General features: G+C 43.7%; 1 protein-coding gene across 7 annotated transcripts in view; it reads left to right on the top strand.

Annotated features, from left to right (window-relative positions):
- Positions 1-27,231, top strand: part of FOXN3 (forkhead box N3) — a 216,886-nt gene that overhangs the window by 93,595 nt on the left and 96,060 nt on the right. For all 7 annotated transcript variants that reach the window (XM_071809547.1, XM_071809548.1, XM_071809546.1 and 4 more), the window contains exon 3: positions 13,529-13,665. In XM_071809547.1, coding sequence (XP_071665648.1) covers positions 13,529-13,665 — 137 coding nt within the window. The remainder of the gene's footprint in view (positions 1-13,528; positions 13,666-27,231) is intronic.

Raw genomic sequence — 27,231 nt, 5'->3', positions numbered from 1 at the left:
GGAGTCTGCTCAGAAATTGTTTCTCCCTGTTTCCTTCCACTTCAGGCATGTTAAGTCAGATAAATTAGTACACTGAAGTTTAATCACTGAGCACTAATCACCATTGTGCAATATTGATCAGCAGCCTTTTTGTATATGACGATCAGAATGAGTAATAGCTTGCAAGTAAACACTGAGGAGTGGGAGGCTGCAGACAGTGAGTTAGCCTAGTGTAGAAGTTGATACAGCTTTTCTCATTTCCAGAGGTTTATATAGTTCTAACAGTGTTGGGGTTTTTTTTCCCCCCCCTCCCCTGCTCCAAACTCTGTTTTTCTTCTTGTTCTCATGTTCAAGCCAAGCAGTAGTCCTTCTTTGCTGTGGATGTTGTGTCTTCCAACGAGTGCCCCAGTCCCTCTTCTCAGTGCTGCTGAGGTTGTCCACACTCTTGTTGTCCTGAGCAGCCTGCCATTTCTCCTCTTCCCCACACAGGCTTCCTGTGCAGCCCTCGTTCATGGAGGCTGCCTGTGAACATCACGCTTGGAAATGACTACTTGCAAGATAATTCAGTTAAAAAGAGACTGGGGAAAACCCAGGTAGGCAGGGCTGTGGTGTGTGGGCTGAAAGCTCTTCCCCCCCACCTCTGCCTCCCACTCTTTCCTTACTGGGTAAAAGACCTGCTCTGTGCCTGAACTTGCTATTCTGAATAACCTCTTCTTTGTACACAGAGCCTGATGCTCACATCCTGTTTGCCACCAGCTCAGCCAAGAGAGCGCCCTGGAGAGTGACATTTCTATTTCTTGTTGGGTTTGTTTCAGGGAGTTTACAGGCTGGCTTGCTGCTGCTGTCTGTCACGTGCCTTTCGATTCTCTTCTGTGAATTTGAGGAAACTCACTGTTCCTTTGCTTTTTGTATGAAATAGCAAAATCACAGTGGGATTTGGAATCACATCTGGAAAAATGAGGTAGACTAGAAACAGAAGAAGAATCCATATTGTCACGATCCTCAAGTATTTAGACTTTGATTAATGCTCTGCTAATGCAGAACTAGTCTTCCCAGGAAGTAAGTAACATGAATAAACCTGTGAATCCTATACTTGCCAAGCTGTAGGTTTTGATCAGGGACTTGCTAGCTTCCTTGGAAAAAATCTAGATTTAAATATTCATTTTTTTGCTTTCAATCCACACACACCAGTGAGTCTACATCTTCTCTAATATAATCACTTTGCCATGTTTAATGAACTATCTGCACACTTTCAAATCTGTTTTAATGGTGGAGATGCTCAGGGAAGCTGAAATACAGTATTAGTTATCCACTCTAAAATACGCTTGATTGAGTGGTTCATGCTGCAGAAGTTCCTCATGCCAAGCTTTGTGGCATCTGTTGCTTTTGGTGTTTTACCAGTTGCAACCCATGTAGCCGTGCTTGTAAAAATACAGGCACCTAAAAAACCTAAGGCAACAAAAAACCCTATAATTGTCAAATCTATTTTTGAGATGCTACATGGAGAAAAACAATAAAAGGAGTCTTCTTACAGTTTTAGTGAATAAAACTTTGAAGGCTAAACAGGTTCATCTTACTGTTTTTACAAGCCTGTGCTTCTGCAGCAGGCTTGAAAAAGGGAAGAAATGTGAGTACATCTGAAATAATTGCTCCCACAGTGAGAAGTTCCTGTATTGGCCCTTTTAACTTACTCCACCTTGAGTATGACTTTGATGAGACCTAGCAACGTAGCTTCTTTCTCTTTCTCCCTGCCACTGCATTCTTCTGCTGAGGACAATTTCTCGCCTGCCCCTCCCTCCCTGACCCAGCGGTAGGATGCTCGTGCTGTGGGGCTGGGTGCCGGCTCCCAGTGTGGCATGGTGGGGGCCCAAAGCTTTGGCGCAGCTGTGTGTTTGTGCCCCTCTCAGGCAGGGTTCTGTGCCTGGACCTCCAGGAGGTGTGGGATAAGGTTAGTGCTGAAGGTGGTGGTGCTCTTCCTCTGCAACCAGGCCCTGTGAAGGATTGCTGCTCTGTGCCTGGCCATGGCTGGGTCTCAGTGGTTTGGTTCTCAGGTGGGATTCATTGCTTGTTTCATAATATAATAAAAACAAGATGCTCAGTCCCACCAGGTGAGGAAAGTCCTCTCCCACAGGTGCTGCCATTTCAGTCCCACCATGGTGCCCGGTCTCTGAGAGGGAGTGGTGCTTGCTGGAGCAGCTGGGTTTTGATCTCCCAGCAGGAGGCCAGTTTGCCCCTGGAGCTAAACTGGTCTTGCCCTGGTTTGCTTTCATTGCAGAGCCATTGATCTTACTAATTTAGGAGGCTTTCTCCAGAGCCTTGTGACAATACCTGGCATTTAGGAGGAAGGAGGATTGCTGTAGGCTGCTTGCAAAGGTACTGAGTTATGGTGAAGTCCTGGGTTTTTCAGAGTCCATGAGGTTTGGGGTTGTGATATTTGGGCTGTTGAGGCTCCTGAAACCAGGTGCTGCCCTCTCAAGTGTGTGCAGGTTTGTGCTGTTTGGGCGAGGTGAAGGCTTCAAACGCAGTCAAGAAGTTGCCTCATTTTGAAGGATGTTTGCAGCATGGGGAGGACACATTATGTTCTGCTTTCTGGGGTTTCATTCAGCTGTTAGAAAGAGAAGAGGGAAAGAGAAATGATGATGGAAAATAAATATCTCAGAACTTTGAGTAGAAATGGGACACAAGCAGAGTAGGGTATGTGTATGTAAGTGGCAGAAATAATTTGTATGTTGACAGATGTGCGGTAACAGCAAGGTCTGTGTTGCAGGATGACAGTTTTTCTTCAGCGCGTGGCTGCTGCAGGTGCCGGGATTGACTGAAGCTGCTGAGCAGAGCTCAGGACAGAGCACAGTGTTGTTTCCCTAAAGAGCCCAGGGACTCTTGAAAACCCCACATCCAGGCAGCCCTCAAAGCTGTTTATCAAAGTGCCTGTTTTTCCCCTTCAATTCATTGTGTGAACCAATATTAAATACTAAGCAAGCAAAAACCCTACATTAAATAAACCGTTCTGGGGGAAAATAGTGCAAATCCATTAGCTTTTGTCAGGTCTTCCTTATTTCTATTTTTATTTGTCACTGCTAATGGGTTTAGTGCAACCTACTCCCTCCCTCCCGTCTCCACTAGCTATTAACCCCTTTCCCTGGAAATTCACTCACTGGCTCATTTCATCATTAATACACTAGTAGGCAAAAAATGACCCACAAACCTTTAGTGCAGATATAAGTGTTGAATAATTTTTTGAATATCTGTTGGGTGAAGGGTTGTGTTTTAAAATTGTCACTACGTTTTCATATACGACGTAACTATGTATTTGTAAGAAAAGGCAATTTGTGTCTTTTCCAGTCGTATAATCTAGATAACATAAAGAGTATCGGATGACTGGTGGGTATTTAAATGAGTGCCCCTCTGGCACAAAATTAGTACATCCCACTAAATGGGCTATTGGTCTGGAGTCTCAGGGATTTTTTCTTGTTTCTTTTGCCTTTGACTTTATAGGTGACCTTGAGCACTTAACTTCTTTTATATTCTTTTGTTTCACTGTCTTCTCAATTTTCTTTTCAACAGAGTAGGGATAATTGCACTTTCCATGTATACACAGAAATTCTGTAGGCTGAAACAGCATTATTAATGCTACTCGCTACCTAATCTCCCTCAAGTATGCCGTGTGACAGCCCATCATGCTGACAGGCTTATCTTCTGGGCTCTCCTGCCTTCCCAGCCCAGTCTCCCTGCGTCTGTTTGATCTTGCGCTTTGTTCCTCCCTAGCAGTGTCACAGCCTGTGATCTTTAGCACCTGGACCTTGCCTGGCCTGGGGAGCCTTTGGGCAATGTCTGGGGTTGCTAGGTGCTAGCATCAAACAACATACTACTACTTTAGTAATATATAGGAGCAAGGCGTTGTTTAAGGGTGGTTAATGACTCTGCTTTCTTCAGTTGCTTGCAGGATTTCCATATGGCAGCCTAATAGCTTTATAAGGTGGTTTGTATATAAACTCAACAAGGAGATATTTAACAGGCTGAGTGTGATTCTTGGAGTTGGATGACATAATGCAGCACCTCCTGAGCCTGTTGGAGGAATTGCTTTATGGTGGGAGCAATGGGAAGCTGACTTGGTGTGGCAGATGGCTGCAGGCAGTAGTACTGTGTGAGCTTACCTGTACTGATGGGCACACAGGTGCTGGTGTGCTGGAGGAGAAGTGGAGGAGCAGTGAACCAGCTGTGCCTGTGGTGTCATCTGACAGTGGGTCACCGTGATTGAAATAACAGTAGAAAGTCTTTCCAGACCTGGTGTTGAAGTGCCCTGTGTGGGGTGAGGAACCTGGACTCTGGGGACATGCCCTGGATTGGTAGTCATTGGCGGCAGCTCAGATTTGTTGCACGTCCAGGTCACTCACTGGAAGACATTTCTGACTTCTCTGTACTCACGAGGGGGAGTGCCAAGGTGAAAAATTGCTTAAAAGCCCAGGAATGCCGTCATTTGTGTAAAACTGAACATAGCGCCTGTGCCCGTGGCTCTCCTTATGGGTGCTTGGGGTGTGGTGGGGGGGGTGTGTGGGGTGCAGTCTCTAAAGGCTCCACCAAAGGGAGCATGGCCCTCTGCACATAAGGAGACCTTCACTCTGGTAGCACATAGAAGTTTTCTTTGTACCTTTGGACTTTTAATATGTCTTGTGCGGATGAGGCTTGAATTCCTTTAATGTGGGAAGACCACTGGACACTGTTTTGGTAGTGCTTGCTTGTGTTGCAGGATCTTGCACTGTCATGTTGCCTATGAAATACCTTTTGGGTTTAGTTTAGGGATGGTGTTTTTTAGGTTTTATTTTTAGTGTGTGTGTGTGGTTTTTTTGTTTGTTTGTTTTTGTGGATTTTTGTTCGGTTTTTTTTGTGTGTGTGTGTTTTCTGTTGGTTGTTTGTGTTTTTTTTTTTTTTTTTTACTAAGGAATATCACAGCCATTCCTTTTCTCTGGCTGTTACTTCACAGCGCTGGTCTGACCTCTTTATTCCCGTGGCATTGTTTATTTGCATGCTTGGCTTCCCATCTGGTTTGGGGAGTTTTGTTTTATTTCAAATCTTAGTAGTTCTTTTCCACTACAGTTGCGTTTCTCATTCTCAGTGATTTACCTACCCAGTCTCTCCACTTGGAAGGACGGTGCCCATTTTGTAACTGGGAGGACACCAGCGGCACGAAGATAGTTAATGCCCCTGCATCACTTGGAACAGAATCAGGCTGCTTTCCTAAAGGCGGGCCAGGGGTTTGAAAGGGTGATCTCTGTGTTATTGTCTGGGGTCATTCACTGGGCAAGTGGGCTAAAATATTGAGCGATGAACATGAAAGCACAGTCTTGGACTTGGGCGATTTGAACTAATGGATGTTTTTACTTGGAGCAAAATAAGATTTAAAAAGCCCGATCCTTTGTTTTCTTGAGAAAAGCTGGTGATCTCTTGATGCACCTGGTTTACTTGTGTTGAGCACTAAACTCCAGTAAGCCTTCCCTTCAAACCTTTAATTTCATGCATTAAATGAACATATACTTATGGTCTTGTAATTGTGTTTTAGCTAGTCAGTATTCTTTTTTCAGCTTTGTGCTTGAGCTGAGCTGTGACTGCTAATTTACTGAAAAAAGAAAACATGCAGGAGAAGTGAGTGTGGGGGTTTTGTTACGCTGTGTGCAAATACTACTTCAGTTTTCTCTTGGTGTCAAGCTGTCACATAACATTGCCAAACTTTCCTCGGAAGGGCAGGGGAAGTTTCTAAGTCTTTTGGGTTCATAGGCAAGGGGGATTTTCTGTTAGGGTTTCTGAAAATTAAATGCTTACCATGCAGTTGTTACTGTCATTAAAATTGCTGTTAAGTTCTGTAGTGCAATTGTTTAAGACTGGCCATATAGAATTTCACTGGTCTGTGCTAGAAATGTTGGAACACAATGAAAAAATCCACCCTTAAGCTGCATGAATAGTTATTTGTGATTTTTATGTGAGATTATAGTGGATCTAAGGAATGTGTTTTATAATTAATAGCAATCGTTGGCAGTGGCTCTGTTTTTCTTTCTTTAAGAATTCCTTAGCAGTTGTATTTCTTAAAAAAAAAAACAACAACAAAACAAAAACTAGCTGACCTCAGCTGATTCAAGTGCTCTTTTTGTCTTCCTGCGAATTAATTAATTTTAAAAAGAAGTAACTAGAGAACCCACCAACCTCATCTACAAGGTGCATAACTGTTGAAGAGAATATAGGTTTGTTGTTAAGTCTGACTGCTCATAGAAGCTATTTAAAACTGGAGAACTGATGTAGGTGAGCAGAGGAAGCAACATTATGTCTGTCTTGATAACTTGAAATACCACTGAGTAAAGATAACCAACAGTGTTTTAAACAGAGCAGCAGACCAATTTTGACATCTTTATATTAAATCTTCCTGAGCATTTACCAACTAAATAGTTTAAAATTTGTTATATAATAGCTGTACCCAGTTTTGATACTAGTGTGCTAATTCTGCCTCATGTAAATGAAGGAAATACAATTCCAAGTTGGTCCTATTTTAGCAGTGATGCCCTTCATTTACAGAAGGTTGATATTAGTGTGAGGAATGGGTAGCTGAATTAAAAATTAAGCTGCACTCTTCTCAGCATCGCTGTCTGCAAGGGAGTAGCACAGAGCTGGCCTTTGAGTAGTGTTTGTGGTTGTGCACGCATTCTTTGGCCATTGAAAAGCCTCTCTGATCTTGCAGTGCTGAGTCTGCACTGCATCAGTGGTTGCACTGGACTTGCATTCTCTAGTCTTGATTAATTTTGTAATCATGAGTCACTTGTTTCCTGTAGTGCCTGCACAATGTTTGCAAACCTTCCAAAGTATAGAGGCATATTTGGCGATGGATGTGTAACCTATGTTGTGTTGTCGGATGGTTTTTAATTCACTTGACAGGCGTTTCTGTATAGTGCAAGAAAGCTATTTAAGCAAGTCCTCTCTTGAGGTGGATTTTGGAGTGACTGTTGTGTTCTTGGTGCATTTCAGAGCTAAAGGCAGGTTATCATGAGGTGCCACTCAGAAAGTGTTTTACTTGCTTTCCTCCTTCCTCTACATCTCCTTAGAAAAATCCCTCACTTTTCTTATGAAACGGATTGTGGTGTTGTTTTTTTTTTTTTCCCCATGAGGTGTAAAGAGGGGAATTTTGTTCAGGAGGAATTCTTGATGTTAGTTTGCTGTTCCTGGGAACCAACCAGAAACCTGTTTTAGTCAAGGTTTCCGAAATCGCTCTGTGTTTTGGGTGATTGCAGTGCTGGGTGAGATACCCTGGTTGTTTCGCGGGTAGAGGTTTCCATTGCTCCTGTAATCTTGGGAGCTGGTGGGGGTCCTCACTGCCTCACAGCCCTGCGGTGCTCTTGCCACCCCATGATGTTTTGTGCTGGGTGTGAGCAGCCTGCAGTGGTGCCAGAGAGATGGCCTCTGTGCCACCACATCAGATGGGGTGCAGACACAGAAGTTGAGATATGTTCTTCCTTGTACCTTATGCACAGAATTCTATTTCTGATCTAAATTGATTATTTTTTTCCAGATTCTGGTCCTGGCTGCAGCTACTCAAATGGTTGGTTTAAATTTTGTGGTGACATCATGCATATTTCTATAATCCAGCTATTTCTGATCCTATAGAAACATTTCTGTGCTGGCGTGGCATACTTGGTGGACACCTGTAGAAGCTGTATGGCATTCCCATGTATAAACTTGGTGGCAAATATGTGTGAAGGGTTTGCTTCAAGCCTGCTGTTGCAGGGTAGCTGGGCACAATGAGCTCGGGATAAATATTTGTTTAGAATAAGAAACTTTGATACCCGGTAATCTCTCCACTATTTCTTGCAAAGAGGTCATTTGCCATAACAATAGTAGGTTACACCCATCAGAGCAAACCCTTAGATGGGTAATGGTGACTGCTGACACCAAAAGGTTCCTCGTCACTGCAGGAGGTGTCCTTAGTGTTATACGCAGGTCCTGTGTTAACAGCTGCAATGGCTTACACTGCGCTAGGCAGGGACTGATAAGTCGCAGTGGTGATTTCAAGATCTGATAGCTTGGAACTGCAGATGTTAGTTGGAAATGCCCTGTTTTTTGGGTGATAGGAAATTTCTGCTTTTTCTGTTTGGTTTTACAGTTCCTGAAGCACCCCTGCTACCAGTGTGGCATATGTCTCAAAGACGGTGTACATTTAGACTGCTTCAGCCTGGGTAGCTGCCATATACCTAATTCATATTGCTGATGGTTTTGGTTCAGGAGAGCCAAGCCATAGCCACTCATCCCCTCCTGCTTTGGTAGTGGAGAAGAAAAAGGACAGATCTACTCAGTGGAGAGCTGTTGGCTTGGTTTTGGTTTTGTTCCCTTGTTTGAAGTAGCAAGGTCCTTAACTCACAGAGTTCGGTTTAATAATTCTCAGCTTGCTGGCATAGCCTGGGCAGCTGTGCAGAGCTGTGGGGTCACTCACGCACTCATGGGTCTCTTGTTTTGGTTCCTCTTCTCCCAGCCTCTGGGCCTACCCCTGTGTTGGTGCCCAGCATCTCTGGTCTTTCCCTCAGGGCCATGTCTGCCAGCCTCGCTGCCCTCCTCACTCCAGCTCTCACGTGTACCCCTGCTCTATGTCATGCCAGTTTTCCCATTCCTCTTCAGGGAGAGTTTTCCCTTCCTCTTCCATTTCAGCCTGGAGGAGACTAAGAGGAGACCTCATTGTGGTTACAGCTTCCTCACAAGGGGAGGAGGAGGGGCAGGCGCTGATCTCTTCTCTTTAGCAACCAGTGACAGAACCCGAGGGAATGGCAGGAAGATGTGCTGGGATGTTTAGGTTGGACATTAGGAAAAGGTTCTTCACCCAGAGGGTGCTGGAGCCCTGGAACAGGCTCCCCAGGGAGGTGTCACAGCCCCAAGCCTGACTGTTCAAGAAGAGACTGGACAATGCCCTCAGACACATCGTGTGAACTGTGGGGTTGTCGTGTGCAGGGACAGGAGTTGGAGTTGATGATCCTTGTGGGTCCTTTCCAACTCAGGACATTCTGTGATTCTTTGATTCTTCCGAGCTGCTTTATGCCCAAGGCAGAGTCCTGGTTTTCCTTTCTTGGTGTGCTGTTCCAAGAGCTGCACCAGGGAGTCACCACTGCTCCCGCAGCAGAAAGGGAGAGCTCCCATTCCATTCCCTGGCTCCCCTCATCCGTCCCCTGCTTTGCAGTAGCCCTGGGCTGCTCCTCAGACCTGTCGTGTGAGCCAGCTTAATGAGTTTAAATGACATTAAATTGTGCCAGCAAAATAGTTTTCTTCGAGGAAAATGACTGAAATGCACTTGCAGAAGAAGGGCCATGCAGATGCCAGAGGGCAGGAAGAACAGTGCAGCAAGGACCAGGGAAGCAACAGCAGCATCTCAGAGCCCTCTGTCCGCTGCACCTTTTGGGGGATGTTCCCTTAGGGACCCTCTTGCTAATGATGCTTCGGTGAGAGATGTGGGTGCCTGTGCTGCTCCTCCCTGGATTCAGTGCAGTCCCTTGTGGATTTAAAGCGAATGCCTATCCGGAGCTTCAGAAGGTCCAGTTTGAAAGTGCCGGCATCTCTCTGAGCCCACGTGTCTTGCAGTTCCTCTATTTGCTCTCTTCCTGCTTTATTTTGGGCTTTATTTTGGGCAGACTGTATGGCACTGAAAAGAACAACCCTGGAAAAAAAGTTGCGTTCCTAACACATTTCAAGTCTGTGCTAAAATAACCAGGGAACAAAATTCCTGAAATAAACATTTTCTAGAATTTTTATGTAGACAGGGTATGTATTTTTTCCCAGCCATTGGTCTTGAAAAGAGCTCAACACACTTTTTTTTTTTCTTCTTTTTGTTGAGCTTTGGGCAGATGATGGGTCGTATGTAAGGCCAGGCAGTTAGTTGCGAGGTATTAATACATGGAAGCCAATATTTATAATGAGGAGTTTTAATAGTGGATAATGCTATTATCCCCAGCTATAACAACTGAAAGAGATGGCAAGCAGCATTTTAGTTATATTATTTTTAAATTTCGAAGGTTTTTTTTTCAGTTATGCTAAAAGTTGACCAAATATTTTTGTTTGGATCCTAACAGGTTGTGTAAAGTAGGATTCAAAAACTTCTCTATGCAGTCCATTGGGAGAAAAAAACAATTGGACATTAAGTGTCTCATGTACCTTTTCATGGCAATGCACTGGTTTTAATTGTTGGGAGGAAATCAAGTTTGTATATTTGAGATATGAGAAAGACCAAATTAATTCATAATGTGGGATTTAGTACTCAATACCGTGATGCAATCTATATATACATATATTCAGTGACAGTAAAAGGCATAACAATTCCTTAATAGAAAAGATAACCTGGATTTTTTGAAAAGAAAAAGTATTCAGTCATTCACTTTTATGGGGTAACTTCTACATGTTGCTTTCTCTCCCCATTAGTACCTCTGAAAAAGCTTACCTGCTGCTATGGTCTGCTCTTGGACAAGGTGAAGGGGACTTGTAATAACATTCCCCTTGTTTTTGAAGACCTGAAGCATGAATGCAGAAGCAGTAACCTGTGATGGGCAGGAGGGAGGAGGCAGTGTGTGGGGAGGCCTGGAAGCGCTCCAGGGCCAAGAGGATCGGGTGGTGTTCCACACTCTGTGTCACTTGTCGCCTGGGAGAAAAATGTAATCCACGGTTTTCTGGGGTTCCCCCCCCACCTCTTCTTTGCTGGTCTTTGATTCGAGCAACTATTGACTTTTGGCTTGGAGGAGGTAGTAAAGCAGCATGCCAAGTGTCATAAGATGGAAATTAATCACTAACCGATGGGTCTGAGTTCCAATGATTTCCTTTCCTGTGATTGCTCTGTATATGGGAACACTAATGATGCACCTAAACAGACAGTTAACGAAGCTCTTCACGCCTCCAGCAGTCAAAAAGAATTCTTAACTGGATGACACTTCCGTTTTCTTTTTATTTCTGCTCTCTTGTGTGATTGTGGGAAAACAAAAGTAACTGTCTTAAAAAGGAACTTTGCATGGTTGGAGAGCTCAGGCTTAAACTACATTTGTTTGTGCTGCTAAAGTTCAAGTCAGCTCAGTTGCAGTCAAAATATAGCAAATCTGCCTTCGTAGTGTTTCTTTTAACAAGGAGTGTTGTTCTTCTCAATAATTTTTGTGTGAGAGAGTTTCTGGTTTTCAGTGAGATTATTTTTGGTTTTTGCAAGAATATGGGCAAGCCAAACAAATGTAGCTTGACAGTAATGAAAGGTTTTGAAGTTACTCTAGTAGTGACTTCACCTTGTAAGGCCTTGAACTTGAACTGGCTCTGCTGGGTTTTGGGGAGTAATCTCTTCCAGGTAGATGAAAAGTCTGTCTTGGAAGTGAATGAAAAAACAGATAAGTTTGGAAACAATATGTTGTGTTGCAGTAAGTACAAGTAAGGTAGATGGTGTTTAAGCATGGCGCTTTTTTTAAGCTTATCCCATGCTGTAAGGACTAAGGAATCCAGCTAAGGTTGTCTCCTGAAAAATGTTCCTAGTTTTGCACATTGCTTGCTTAAAAGGAAATTTTATGTTTTCCTTAGTCTGGCTCTTGGATGGAACATGGAAGTGGAATTTGAGAGGTTTGGATTCTATTTTTGACTCTGTCCTTTGCCTAAAAATCACTTACTAGGATTATCATGTCAAGTCTCCGGCTCGTCCCATATTTAAAAGAGGGCTAAACATAACTACTTCCTTTTTGCAAACTGCTTTGAGATGTGTGATGCACGGTGTCCACCGCTGACACCAGCGGTGGATCTTGGTCATCTGCTGTAGTGCTTTACCAAGACGAAAGCCTAAGAGTCTTACTTGCTCCTTCTAGACCCTTGAATCCTTTGCTTTTTGGACATGCAAGGGCCATGCTTCACCTCAAGAACCAGAAGATGTCTCCCCTTAGGCTGTTCTGTGGCTCTGGTAGATGCCCTTAGGAAGCAAGGGAAGAGATGCTTGAACCCTGCCACCCTGAGGAGACTTGACCCCACGTTCCTGGTTCCACCAGAGCAGTGTGCAGAACATGGTTCTTTCCTCACCCCCTCCAGCAGATGGGCTTGCTTCTGCAAGAAAGTGGTCGTGGCTCCTGTGGGTTGTGCCAGCCCCTCTCCTGTTCTTTCAAGCCAGGTCTCACCACAGTGCTGTGAACTTGCTACATGCTCCTGCATAGCCATCCCGTGACACTGGGGGAGTTTTTCATTTTTATGTTTTTTTTGTGGGAGAAGTTAGTGCAGATTCACTGTCTGTAAGCACTTTGCATGTTGCACTGTGGATCTTGAAGACATCTGTGAGACAGAGGAGTGCTTAGGACTTGGTAGGACTCCACTAAGGTGACAAGGTTTTGAAAGGAAACAAATGTCTGGTTTTCGGTCTTCCGGGTGCCTTTAGAAAGTAAGATCCTGCTTCTGGTACAATTTTTTTTGTGTGTGTATGTGTATGTTTATTCTTAACAGATGAAACACTCTTGCTCTGCTGGTAGATGTTGAGAAAAGGGATTGCTCTGGGTTGAAAAGTGGCTAGAGGTGGTAGCGCCTTCCACAGAAAATGACAACATTTGGCAAAAATCTTATCATAATGCCTTGAAAGCCTGCCAGCAGAGTTCAGTCAGCGATTAGGATTGGTGTTTTACTTATGCTCAAGCAGACCAAGGTTGCTCCTGAGCTATCATTTTGTTTGCTTTCATAGTGAAGCCAAAGAAAAGTTGTTTTTGTATTTGTTTGAGAAGTCACACAAAACAATTCAAACTATCTGCACCCTGACCTCTGATGGGATGGAGGCGAGAACTGAAATTGCACTGCTTGTAACTGCAGAATAAATACTGAATTTTAGTATGGTCTTCATGTTACAGATTGACTGCTTGAGTTGCTTCGTGTGTCCAGAAATAGAGTAACTGTTGTTTTATCCGATCGCAATTTCACAAAACCCTTAAATGGTTTAAAGTCTTGATTATACTGTGGGCTTTTTGTTTGTTTGTTTGTTTTGGGTTTTTTGGGTATTTTTTCCCCTTAGGGGAGAAAAGATGATTAGTTTCCTCTTGTAGTATAATGTCACTGATGTCATGTGGGTTGAAGGATTAAGTCCTTTTATTTTTAAAACAGTTGCTAGGGTGTTTAAACCCCTCCTTTTTAGCCCTGTTTCTTGTTAGTATAGCAGCAAAAGGAAAAGAAAGTCACCCTCAAAAAGAATCTACTTTTCTTCAAATGGTTCCATTTAACGGGAAGTGTAGCTTCTTATTTTTCCAAAATGGGGTGATGGGGAAATTGCCAGATATTATTAGCTCATATTAACTGGTAACAAGAGGGGGGCAGGGGGAAGCAACCAAACATTCATTCTACCTTTCCGCCCCTCAGAAGTGTGATTTAAATCATACAGTTGCAATACATTATTAATGGAGCAGTAATCTCTGGCAAGCAAACTATGTTCTCTTCTGTCAAACGAAAAACCCAAACCATTGCTTTTCCTGACAAATACTGCTAAATAAATAAGGCTATGCCATTAGATTAAATATTTGATTTTTTTTTAATTCTTTTTTCTTTGCAGAGTATTGGAAAGGGGTCCTTGTGGTGTATAGACCCAGAATATAGACAAAATCTTATTCAGGCTTTGAAAAAGACACCCTATCACCCATACTCGCATGTGTTCAATACACCTCCCACATCTCCTCAGGCATATCAAAGGTAAGAATTAGATGCATTTTACAACTTTAAATGTTTTCATCCAGTGTCGTGCATCAGTCCGAGGTAAGCTGTTAAATGTAATTAAGTGGTGCAGTTTGTAAATGTGCCAGCGAAGGAAGCGCAGCGTGTGTCGGGATGCCACACCTGCCCCGAGCCAGTGGCCCGGCTCCCGCTCGAGCCACACCACACCGACTTTGGGGAGAGAACGCCTGGAGCCGCCGTGCACATGAGCACACGGAGAGCTCTGCAGTGTCTGCTTGTCCCCGTTGCAGCAGGTGCCAGCACAGCACCCTCGCTCAGAGGAGATGGGCTGGGTTTTCCCCCGCGGTAGCACTGGGCTGGGCGTTAGGCGGCTGTTAGGCCAGCCCTGCCCAGGTGGGTCATTCCAGAGTCATCCCAGCTGGGCACGGCAGAGCAAGTGCCATTTTTCTGCCTTAATCAGTGAAACAGGTGTGGGACGATTTTGTTTGTTGCCTTTTTTTTATTCATTTGTTTTGTGTTTATTTTTGATCTGGTCGTTGCTTATGACAAATGTCAACGAAGGGAAATAATGCACAACTGCCACCCGCCATGCGGGGAAGCAGACCCCAGGTTTGACACGACTGCTTTCTCCTGGCTGCTGACACGGGAGTCGTTCTCTGCACTTTCTCCAGATGTGGCAGCTGGTCAGGGCTGGGTCAGCGTTGCTGAGCACGGCCAGCGCGGTGCCCCCGCAAAACCAGGGAGGTGTGGTTGAGCAGCCATAGCAGGGGCAGCAGGGTCACTAGGACTGAGAAGGGGCTGTGGTGGCTCTCGTGGGGCTTGGGGTTGATTTTTGTGGGGGGGGGGGGGGGGGTGTTTGTTTGTTGGGGGGGGAGAGGGTTATTTATTTTAATTTTTTATGATGATTGTTATTTGTTTCGCGGAGCAGTTTCGGCGTTAGTGCCGAGGCCGGCGGGAAGGGGCTGGCGCGGGAGAGGCCGCCGCCCGCCCTTGTCGCCGATGCGCGTGATGGTCGCCATAGCAACGCCGGCGTCTCCCTGGCAACGCGTGGCCCAGACAGGTGCCGTTGCGTCACGGGGCCGCGCGGCGCTGCCTGGCGGCAGGACCGGCCGTTGCCGTGGTAACGGGTAATCCCGCGCGGCCGCCGCGCCGAAACTTCCCTGGAACTGGGATCCCGGGCCGGGTTCGTGTCCGGCGGAGATCACGGGTGCGGGGCTGCCGTCCCTGTTTCGGAGGGAGCGGCTGGCGAGGGGTCAGGCGGCAGCGGGAGGTGCCGCAAGTGGGGGGTTTCCTGAAGCAGCAGCACAGCCGCAGCGTGGGTCACTCTATTCTGCGTTTCCTGGGGAGCTCTGGAAAAATACTTCCTGTAGTACCACCTTTAGAAGGGATGTTTTCGCTTTTACTTTGCCCCTGCTCCTGGCGATGCCACTGCTATTGTGCTTTGTGGGACAGAAAAATAATTTGAATAACGGCATTAAAATTGTCATTTGTGTGTTTGAACAAGGCTTGTTTGCAGAGCCTCACTTTATAATTTGTGTTGTTTTTGTAAGAGTATTTTAATTATGCCCATACAGATTTATTCAGAGATTGTCCTATTAAGTAGAAGTGTAATGCACATCTGCCATAGGAATGGAGGGATTTTGATCCCTTCTAATCCCCACGAGCAAAAAAAAAAAATCCAGCAAACGCATGCAGTTGAAAGCATCTCTGGGTTGTGGTTTTTTATGCTAGAAGTGCGTGTTGACTTAATGGGTCAGGTTTGCCAGAACCGCTGTGCACTTTGCTGGCAGACGTTGCCCGCCAGAGCTCTCAGACGGCTCTTCCAGGTTAGGTGGAAGGAAGCAACGCAGCAGCATTGGCACCAGTGGTCCCTGCAGGGACGAGCCCCTAGAGACACCCCCATGGGTGTTGGTGTCAGGGAACCAGCCCCGGGGTGGCTGCCCAATGTCCTGCTCAGCCGTGTGTCCGCTCCTCTCCCCATCCTCGTGGCCAGGATGCCCGTGGAGCTGCACACCTGGGGCAGAAGTCGCAGAACGGTTTGGCTATGGTTGGAAGGGACCTCTGGGGATCTTCTAGTCCAACCCAAATCATGCTCCCCCCTTTTCTGGGGTGTGTGGCCAGAACCCGGTGGCCTGGTTTCATGTGTGGGAGAGGAAAGGTATACTGCCACATGCCAAACAGCATGGGATTTAAGACAGAGTTTGGAAAGACTGCTTGCTTTCACCAATGCCCACATACAGCTGTGCAAACGGGAGAGATGTCTTTTGAGTGAGGGACAGGGAGGATGCTACCGAAGCACTTGCAAGCATGTCCCAAAACTGAAAGGGAAACTTCCACCCGTTGCAAACTATGGGATGTCAGAGCTACTGCTACACTGTTTGTGCTGCCGGGCGTTTTCAAGTCTTCCTTGTAGTGTCTGGATCATAAAACAAAGAGCTTGCGCAGCTGCAGAAGCAAATGCCTTGCAAATAGGGGCCCAAAGGAGGCCAGGTTTTGTATGAAGAAATTGTGGTTGCACTGTTACTTTTAGCTGGCTATCTTTCAGCTGTTCTGCTGTCAAATAAAATCTGATCTTCCCGTGGTCTTCTAAAATATTTATTTATTCATCTACTAATGACTGGTGCAACATCAACACAAGGCTGGTCTAGGCCATCAGTGACTGTTAAACTAATTTAAATATGCATTGGCAGTTACACGGTGAAATCATTTTTCTGATATATTCACAAGGAGTCGAATATTCCCCATGCATTTGGAAACACAGTAATCCCATATGTACATGATTGTTTTCTCATGTGCACAAAGACTTCAGTAACGGGTAGAAAATGTAAAAACACTCCGCCATTGTGGGATTTCCAGAGCAATACATCGTCATAGTAACAAATTCCGAGGGAAATTTTTCTGATGGTGAAGATAATACATCTAGAAAAAAATCCTTTGGTGGCGGAGGTTTTGCCGTCTGTTGAGCTTACATAACTGAAGCCCACAAGTAAGAGAAACTGTGTCACCTGATATTAATTAAATATGTCTGGAACCCAGTAATTTGCCAATATTACTCGTGCCTCTAGGAATGGGATTAATGGGAGAAGTTAGAGAGTTTGTAAGGATCAGTTGGTGTGATTCCACAGGGGCAAATTGACCTATTGCTTCTCTTTATCAAATGTTTTAAAAGAATAAGGATACACAAATGAATCACATGTTCTGTTTTTGCATAAGCAGCTTAGGGGTGCATTGAGCACGAAGTGGAGGAATGTATAATGAAAATATCCCAAGCATGATGATCACTGAACAGACAAATTCTCCTTTCATGAGCGGAGTTAATTACATCAGATAATTTAGCTCTACAACTTCACTAGAGCATCCTGCATAAATATAACAGGGAGGACCTTTTATAAGTTATATGATATGAACCCACACGTTTGGATGCCCAGTAAGTGTTATACTAGTGTAGTTTGACATTAGACATATGACTCAAAGTAGAAATTTTGGATTATATTGGGGTCCTTGTATAGAAGACCGTAGTTTTGGGGAGAAGAGCAACCTTGCAGTGTTGGTACATAAAAAGGAACTTGAGACAACAGTTGTCTGAATTGCTACTGCAGTTCCAGGTGAAGATTATCTGTAAGGTGTAAGAAGAATAATATAGTAATGCGAATTATTTCATTTTAACGGGATTGGATGCGTATTCTTAAAGAAAAAAATACTCATGCCAAAAAACCCAAAAACCTTTGAATTTTTATCTGGTTCTTCTAATTAAAGCATATATCATGTCATTTACGATTAGTGTCAAGGGTGATACACAGTGTTACGAAGAAGAAACTTTCTCTTGGGTGTGGAAAAATTGTCACTTTAGTCTAGTGTGTTTCTTCTTAAATATTTACAATTGTGTTTGCAATAGTAACCTTGCAATAGCAACATTTATAGACACAAACTTGATTAAGTAACTGTGTAAGTCTCCTGGTATTTCATCTATATGCTTTATTTCCCATTTTCTGACTCTAACTGAACTATAGGTGGGATTTGCTTTTCTGATAGTGCTTCAAGGGGATCTTGGAAAGGATTTTTCTTTTCTCTGTATCCATTAGACAGAGCTAGTTTTTAATTGTATTTCTCTTTCTACTGCTGAAACCTATCAGGGAATGTAATGTAAAATAGCAGAAATTGTCAGTTTCAGAGATGGATAAAAAATATCTGAAGATTTGGGTGACCACCTAGGAGTATTGGCTAGATTCCTTTACATACTTGTGGGGCATTATTGTGCTGCTTTTCTTTTTTTCCGGTGTGTTTTGCTAATAGTAGTTTGTTAAACCAGTGGCAAATGTTGACACATCTGTCCTGAGTAGCCCTATAGATGATGAAATTGCTAATGTGCTGGAGATAGAACTGAAGAGTGATTTCTTTCTTGCATTGTCTCAGCTTGCCTGTATTTGGTTTGGTTGAGTCTGTTTTGGCTGTGTGTTCCTAGACCTTTGATGAAGAACTGTGAAACAGCATCCTTAGCCTGTCATGTTTCTCTAGATGTGGGGCAAACAGCAGCTCCTTGCTTTCCACTGTTGTTATTCACATCCCCATTTATTGAACAGTCTTCACAGTTACTTGGCTTTTTAGGTTTGGTTTTTTTTTTTCCTTCTGTGCTGTCTGTAGACAAATATAGCCTTATTCCAAAGATAGTTTGGAATGGTACCACAGATATTTCCACTTCAGTTCATGTGAAAAGGGAAGTGTAGGGATGTGTTTTGAAAATGTTGTTAGGTTTTTGTCAATCTCTCTCTAGCGGTGGGTAGTCCCCTATGAAAGTTGTTGCAGTAGTCTCATTGATACAGCTGCGAATTGTTGACTGTAGGAACTTGGAAGCACATGGGTGCTGTGCTTCTGAGATGGTGTTCTGCAGCTCCCCGTCCCTTGTCCTCGCTGTCCCCAGGCGGTGTGTCTGGTACAGCAAGAAGCGGGGAGCGTGGGGCTGCCCTCCCCTCCCCTCGGGTTCCTGGGCAGCCCTTGGTCCCGTTAGCAGCGTTGCATCACTGTTAGAGCCGCAGCAGCTGCACACGTGGGGAAGCCTGTCTAGTGCAGTTCAACAACAGTTCATGGAAATTTTAGCAGTTCAAAATAAGGACTTGGGAACAAGTGTTTGTGTGGTCAGCAGTGACTGGCATCACGTTTGTTAATCATACAGTATTACAGCTGTGCAAGTCATCTGACTTCTGCATTTGAAAACAGACTCATGAAGCTTGGGAAACCAGAAATAGTATCCTTATGTCTCACATCTTACTGCTGTTGGATTCAGAAGAGGTTTTATTTATATTTGCAGAACTAAAGTTAATTTTTAAAATTTATTTTTAATTATTCTTTTTGTTTGTTTGTATTTTCTTCACTTCTCTATTAGTTATTGGACTTCTTTCCTTTGCTTCCATTAGTAATAAAGATTTACAGGGAAAGTCACCTTATTTGCAGTTCTGTTTTAAGACTGACGTTCTTAGAACAGTTTCTAATGTCAAAATAGAATTTCTATGACTGAATAAAATAAAGGTCGTAATTTCAGAATCTTTCAGGCAATAGGGAAGTGGTGGATTTTCTGTAGTGGTTGTGATTTTTGCAGTTTAGTTCTTCACTATTTATTTAGTATTTGTTTAGACTCAAAGTAAGGTCCATTGACTATTTCCAAGAATTGCAGCTCTATCTTAAACAAAAACCTGCATGGACCTTTCATCCTTTTACCTAGCATTTGAATGCATATTGGGGAATATAGAACATGTTTAAATTGTGATGGAGCTGTTGCACTTTATGTGAAACTCCCAACATTTTTTAACTAGTTTGTTCCATATGTAATATCCTTCTGAGAATATCAATTCTACCCATGGATTCAATGACTTTGGCTGAGAAAAGATGCGAAGCAAGACTTGGTTGGCAGCCTCTCATTGTGTTGGGACAGTCCACTTGAGTCCAACAGCTGTAGGAACTGGCTGCAAGAGACCTGGTGTGTCCCCAGGTCATAACAGAAGGTGACAACTGTACCATCAAGAAACTAGTTTTCCATAAAGAATGTCCTGGAGGATGAGCACAACCAGTGAAGATAAATTTATCTTTTCTCTGCACAGTGTTAGTGAGAAGCAGAACATAAGAGGATCCTGTTTTGTTGCTGCTCACAGCGTGATTGTGGAAAATCCTGACACGGTGGGGTCCAGGTGATCGAGGTGGCCAGTCTGGCCTTGGGTTATCCACAGAGCTAAAAAACTGGACTAGGTGATGTATCTTCAGCCTGGGCTCTGGGCCAGCTGGCAGTGGGCGGGGAGATCTGGACCTTCAGGAGAAGGTGGTCTGACCTTCAGACCTTGCAGACCAGCTGTCTTTGTGCAGGACAGAATCCTCTCTGGTTTCCTTATCTCCCAGTCATAGCAGGCACCTGTGTCCTAAGCCAGGCTTGTTGCAATAGTGTTTCCAATTATTTTATACAAAGAGTTAAAAGAAAATTGCAGTTGCCTTTCATACCTGTGTTAGGAGTGACGTAATCCTGACCTGTTTATCAGACCCAGTGTTTCTCAAAGCATCAATCAGTCATTCTGCAAATGATTTTTTAAACAGCACAGGTGTGCTAAACTTGTAGAGCTTTTCCACTATCATATCGCAGCACCAGTGGCCCTAAACCTTAACGTGAAAGGCAGTTCCTCTTGGAAACTATTTCCTTAGTAAATATTTATTCCCAGATACAAAGCTCAAAACAAGTTTCAATGGGTTAGTCTTTTTGAATCTTTATGAGACATCACACTTTTTCTGGGTTACATATGGTATCCCTGCATATAGATTTGTGTATATACAGTATGCTCATAGCATAATATCTGTAGATAGTTTGGTATGCATTTTGGAGAATGCAGGTTTCTTAATTTATTTGTTTGAAGAAAATAACTTTTGGGATAATTTTGTTTGTTAATGTGTGAATGCTTTTGAATCACAATTATTCCCCCCCTCCATCATCATTGCTGATTATAACTTCGCTTCTGACATCGCGAAACCTCAGTTCAGGGCCAGAGTTGCCACATGCAGGTTGTGATTAGTGACCATGTTTTTTGTGGCTTTTATAACTCTTCATCGCCATGGTACCTGGATTTCTGTTGTATCCAGTTTTTAATGTGTTTGAAGCTATCGTCTGATTGTATGATCCTACCATGTAAAAGTGATATTCTTCCGGTTTTGATGGAACTGGGTTTTGTACAAATAAAACTATTTTGCTACAGTTGTTTCCTTTCACAGGAACTTCCATGACTCAGAAGAACAAAAACTGAAATGGCTTAAACAGTGTTAAAATGTCTCATTTTGAAGTTTTAGAACAGAAAGCATGAAACCTTTGTTTCATACTGAAACTTCTTTACACTTGGGTTTTAAATTTTCTCTTGGAAAAATCAAGCTGCTTGTTTCATCAGAATGAAGTGCTTACCTAAAACCTATTTTTTGGAGGAGGCGGGTGTCTTCAGTAGAGAAGTTTCCATCCTCAGCGACCCCCTGTATGGCTGGGAAGAGACTGTTCCCCACACACTCACCTCTTTGTCCCAAAGTGAAAAGGCAGGAGATGAGAGCTCTGGCTCTTTGCTTGTCCAGTGTGTTTTATGCTACACTGGCCTGATAAAATGTCCCTTCCCCTTTCCCCTTGTGAAACCGAAGCGCTCAGGATTTGCACTTCTTGTTTTGTTTTTTTGTTTCTGTTTTTCCAGTAAAGCCACAATGAAACTATAATGGCTATATTTGATTGTTTGTACTATATATTTTTCACAGATGTTGTGACTTAATTTTGGGAAGCACACAGTTGTTTAAAGAAAATCTGTAAAGCAATTTTGGTACATCTAAACGTAAATGAGAATTAAGAGGCTGTGTTTCAGATGGATTTCAAGAAACTCTTGTTGGCTTTCTTTCTGTTCCAGGTGGCCCTGGAGGCAGTGTTTATGTGTGGGGTGCCTGTTGGTGGCATTTGTTCTGTTTCTAAATTATAAAACTGTAAAATGCAGCATTTTCCTTTTTCTTTTTTTTTTTTTTTTGCTATTTGTTAAAAAAAGGGGGAGGGAGGTTTAGACAGTGTGTAGGTCAGTGGAACTTGCTACCACAGGAAAATGCTGAGGCTGAGGATTATGCAATAGTTCCCTGAGAAGTGAAGTCATGTTGAACTGTCATGTCCAGAGCTAATACAAATGCATCTGGAAGAGGGTACTAGACCTTATGGGATTTTTTTAGTTTTAAATCAACCCTCTGATACTTTGAGTTCACAGGGGCTGCAGTAGCAAGCACAGATATACTGTGCTGCTCTTTCTGTGGAGCTTCCATCTCTGGCATTGGGTCATGGAAACCCTGGACCAAACAGGCTGTTGGTTTCATGCAGTTTGGTGGTGTTGATGTTGTTATACTTTTGATAAGATTCCCCATTTTGAACCTGAAGCTTTTTTTTCCCTGTAAGCATATGTTGTTCTAGTGATAAATGTGGAAACCTCGGAGGGTTTCAGTGCACAGCTATATGTATATACAGTGTACTTCTTATGTCCAAAGGCAGCCTGTCTGCCAGGGAAGCTGCTCTGTTGTGCTTAGAAACAAAATGTACTGTTCTAGTGTAGGTGACCTATTTCCATTACAGAAGCGTAAATACAGCAACAGTGATAGGAGAATTGCTTGAGACAACTAGTCTGAAGTGGGTTTGTGTAAGCAGTTTGACTAGCAAACACATTAGAGAAGTTCATTTTGTTGATGAATAACTTGTGGATACCAGAAGAGGAGCACTGGTAAGGTGCCGCCTGGCTCTGCTGCTCTGGGGAAGTTGGCTGAGTTGTCATGTTGTTGTGGTTTAACCCCAGCCGGCAACCAAACACCACACAGCTGCTCACTCATTCCCTGCCATTGGGATGGGGGAGAGAGTTGGAAGAGTAAAAGTGAGAAAACTTGTGGATTGAGACAAAGACAGCTGAATAGGTAAAGCAAAAGCCGCGCACACAAACAAAGCAAAACCAGGAATTAATTCGCCTCTTTCATGAGCAGGCAGGTGTTCAGCCATCTCCAGGACAGCAGGGCTCCATCATGTGTACCAGTCTCTTGGGAAGACAAATGTCATCACTCTAAATGTCCCACCCTTCCTTTTACTTCTCTCAGCTTTTACACCGACCGTGATGTTGTCATATGGTCGGGCATGTCCCTTTGGCCAGTGTGGCTCAGCTGTCCTGGCTATGTCACCTCCAACTTCTTGTGCACCTGCAGCCTTCTCACTGGAAAGTCCTTGACGTGGTATAAACATTGCTTAGCAACAACCAAAACGTCAGTGTATTACCAGCATTCTTCTCATACTAAATCCAAAGCATAGCGCTATGCTCACTACCAGAAAGAAAATTAACTCTGTCCCAGCTGAAACCAGGACACATGTACACCCGTGTATCTGTTTACAAAGGAGCATGGTTTCCACCTCCGTGTTTTAAGATCTTTTTTTTTCCTTTGTGAAAGGGGGATGACTGGATTTGCCATCTCGGATAGGAGTTTTATAGGATTAGTTTTGTAAAAGATATTTCTTTTCTTTTCATCCTGACTCATTTCTGCGTTGCTGGCAATCTCCTCCTGTTAATTGCCAGAACTCGTTCTGTGGGCTCATGCGTATGCTTCGGTTATGTATGGTCATTTTTCATTTCTATGCTCTTAAAGCATCCAAGAAGGCACAGCCAATGAGTCTTACTAATACAAATGTAAATGTATTTCTTTCTTGGCTTGCTACAGCATGCATGCGCTTGTTAAATTTTCTTTTCATTAGCTTGTATGACATATTTTTGGTATTAGAATCAGTATTACATGGACTTCATTTGTGAAAGTGGAATAACTGCAGTTTGTTATTTTGCCCTTTTCAAAGGTAGTAGTCAGTGTCTAACTTTATACAGCTGGTGTTTTTGTGCATTTGTTGCTTATGGCCTTGTGTACCTGACTGCTGTTGCAAGTTGTTGTCTGTAGTGCAGTTTTTGACCTCACTGATGGGCTCTCTATGTTTTCTGCCTGGGTAATATAAATATTCCAGAGCTCTGTGCCTCTCACTGCTTTTTTTCTGTAACTATTTTTGTCAGGATTCCATTATATATCCTTCTGAAAAAAATTCTGTTCAAACAGTGTTATAGGCTTAATGGAAAACTTCCTGAGGTTAGTTTGAAGAACTAAGAAGCTCAGAACAGACTCTTTTTGACACTTAAAAATCAGTGTTTGAAAGTGCATATAATTCTGTTTAGTCTTGTGACAGTGTGGTGGGGGTGTTTTCTGAAGACAGAATATATGAAATTTGGAAATAATAACTCCATAGTAATGCAGATATTGAAAACTGAGTTATTAAAAACATAGCGATGCTTTAAAATGTCCATGCAGCATTGTAAATACAAAACCGATGGCAGTGCAGGATGTAGGTTCCAGTAAAAGTGTTTGGAAAAGAGATGTAAATTTAGCAAATCTGTATTGGAGAAAAAAATGTAAACAAAAAGGAATTGGGTTACTTTTAATTATGTAACTTTCCTGGAAAGACCTTTTTTATTTTTTTTTTTTTTTTTCCAGGCAGCTGTCTGATCAATGGCAAAATTCATAACAGCTCCGCAAGTATTTAAGATCTCTATTAATTGGAGTTCCTTCTCTATATGAAAAATTGTTCCCTCGTTGGCTGTTTTGCATATGAAAGATGAGGACGACCATTTTTCTCATGAGATGAAAAAAAAAATAAAACAATTAATTGGAACGAAATAATTTCCTAAGCTTAAGGGAATTAATAACAAACAAAGGCTTATGGAGTAGCCAGCTTTTCTTTTGCTACTTGCAAGTATAACGTAATGAAAAAGGAAGGCTTTATACAAACACATTTATTCTATGATACCTTAAGAGCCATAGTCAACTATATTGCTAAAGCAGTGTAGATCTTCTGGTTATTAATTATATTTTTCTGCTTTTATTTTCACATGTAGAAATAGACTTGCTCAGATTTGGAGGGAAAAAAAGAATGGAAATTTGTGCTCTAAGGCTAGAACTGGTCTTTTCTGTCTCTCTGGGGATATTACCATCAAACTCCTGCTTTGAAAACAGCTGCAAAGTCATGTTGAGGAGTTCTGTATTTTCTAACAATATAGAGCAAGAGTTTTAGGAGTTTAGTGTGTGTTGAGTGGCACTGCCAAAAACTTTAAAAAAAAAAAAAAACCACAACCCACCAATATGAATTTTGCCTATTCCTGTGCCCATTTGCCATCCTTGGTTGGCTGCAGTGAGTAGGAGATGCGCCTGAGAAGAGTAACCAGCACTCCGTAGGTGGTACTCGGCAGGCACTACAGTTAAAAACTCCACTAGCAGTTGCCATCTGATCAGTTAAACCCCCACAAACTAACAGAGAAAACATTTCACAGGCTGTTTGGATTTGCTACTGAGTTTGCCCCTTGTCTAGTCTAAGACAACAGCAGCATACTTGGGCTTTCCCCGTACCGCACGGGCCAGTGGCACACAGCTCCAGACTCGTTCTCAACGCCCAGTGTCTTCTGATTGCTCAGCAGAGGGTTGGTTTCAGGGTTCGCTTTGGTTTTGTGGGTTTTTTCCTTCTTTTTGCATTTTCCTTGTTTTTCCTTTGCAAAGTCATTTTAAGGTGCTCTTGCTACTCTAATACAATAGTAAACTGTCCTCTCAGTTGTGCTGGTGAATACATTTGTATAGCTGCACTGTGAATGGGACCCTGGTAATGTGTTTGTTTATTTAAGGGATTTGGACTTGTCACAGTATCACGGTATGTTTAGGATTGGAAGGGACCTCGAAAGATCATCCAGTCCAATCCCCCTGCTGGAGCAGGTACGCCTAGGTGAGGTCACACAGGAATGTGTCCAGGCGGGCTTTGAATGTCTCCAGAGTAGGAGGCTCCACAACCCCCCTGGGCAGCCTGTTCCAGTGCTCTGACACCCTCACTGAGAAGAAGTTTTTTCTCAAATTTAAGTGGAACCTCTTGTGTTCCAGCTTGATCCCATTGCCCCTTGTCCTATCATTGTTTGCCACTGAGAAGAGCTTGGCTCCATTCTCATGGCACTCACCCTTTATATATTTATAAACATTAATAAGGTCACCTTGCAGTCTCCTCTTCTCCAAACTAAAGAGACCCAGCTCCCACAGCCTTTCTTCATAAGGGAGGTGCTCCACTCCATTAATGATCTTTATTGCCCTACGCTGGACCCTCTCCAGCAGTTCCCTGTCCTTCTTGAACTGAGGGGCCCAGAACTGGACACAATATTCCAGATGTGATCTCACCAGGGCGGAGTAGAGGGGAAGGAGGACCTCTCTCGATCTACTGACCACCTGCCTTGTAATACACCCGAGGATGCCATTGGCCTTCCTGGCTACAAGGGCACAGTGCTGGCTCATGGTCATCCTGTTGTCCGCCAGGACCCCCAGGTCCCTTTCCCCTACGCTGCTCTCCAATATGTAATTTCCCAACCTATACTGGAACCTGGGGTTGTTCCTGCCCAGATGCAGGACTCTACACTTGCCCTTGTTAAATTTCATCAGGTTATTCCCCGCCCAACTCTCCAGCCTGTCCAGGTCTCTCTGGATGGCAGCACAGCCTTCTGGCGTGTCAGCCACTCCTCCCAGCTTAGTGTCATCAGCAAACTTGCCGATAGTACACTCAATTCCCTCGTCCAAATCGTTAATGAATATATTGAATAATATTGGCCCCAGTACTGACCCCTGAGGCACTCCACTAGATACTGGCCTCCAACTGGACTCCGCACCATTGACCACCACTTTCTGGCTTCTCTCTTTAAACCAGTTTGCAACCCACCTCACTACTCTATTGTCTAGACCACACCTCCTCAATTTAGCTGTGAGGATGCTGTGAGAGACTGTGTCAAAGGCTTTACTGAAGTCAAGGTAGACCACATCCACCGCTCTGCCATCATCCATCCACCTTGTTACATTCTCATAAAAGGCTATGAGGTTGGTCAAGCATGACCTACCCTTGGTAAAGCCATGCTGACTGCCCCTAATGACCCTCTCATCCCTGATATGCCTTGAGATGACACCAAGGATAAGCTGTTCCATAGCTTTCCCAGGGACAGAGGTGAGGCTGACCGGTCTATAATTACCCTGGTCCTCCTTCTTGCCCTTTTTGAAGACTGGAGTGACATTTGCTTTCCTCCAATCCTCGGGCACCTCTCCCGCTTCCCAAGACTTGGCAAAAATGATGGAGAGCGGTCCAGCAATGACTTCAGCCAGCTCTCTCAGCACCCGCGGACGCATCCCATCTGGACCCATGGATTTATGGATGTCCAGACTATTTAATTGCTCCCTAACCCAGTCCTCATCGACTAAAGCAAACTCCTCCATTGACCTGGCTTCATCCGGGGTCTCAGGGGTACAGGGCTCCCCAGGACAGCCTCCAGCGGAGTAGACAGAGACAAAGAAGGCATTCAGCAATTCTGCCTTCTCTGTGTCTTCTGCCACCAGGGCACCCACCCCATTCATCAGTGGGCCTACATTGCCTCTGGTATTAGTTTTATCTGCTATGTATTTGAAAAAGTTCTTTTTGCTGTCCTTGACCCCTCTCGCTAACTGTAATTCTAAGGAGGCCTTGCC

The sequence above is a fragment of the Patagioenas fasciata genome, chromosome 5 (genome assembly GCF_037038585.1).
Source record: "Patagioenas fasciata isolate bPatFas1 chromosome 5, bPatFas1.hap1, whole genome shotgun sequence".
Lineage (NCBI taxonomy): Eukaryota > Metazoa > Chordata > Aves > Columbiformes > Columbidae > Patagioenas > Patagioenas fasciata.
The sequence above is the reverse complement of the archived record's forward strand: the minus strand, read 5'-3'. Positions and strand labels throughout refer to the sequence as shown.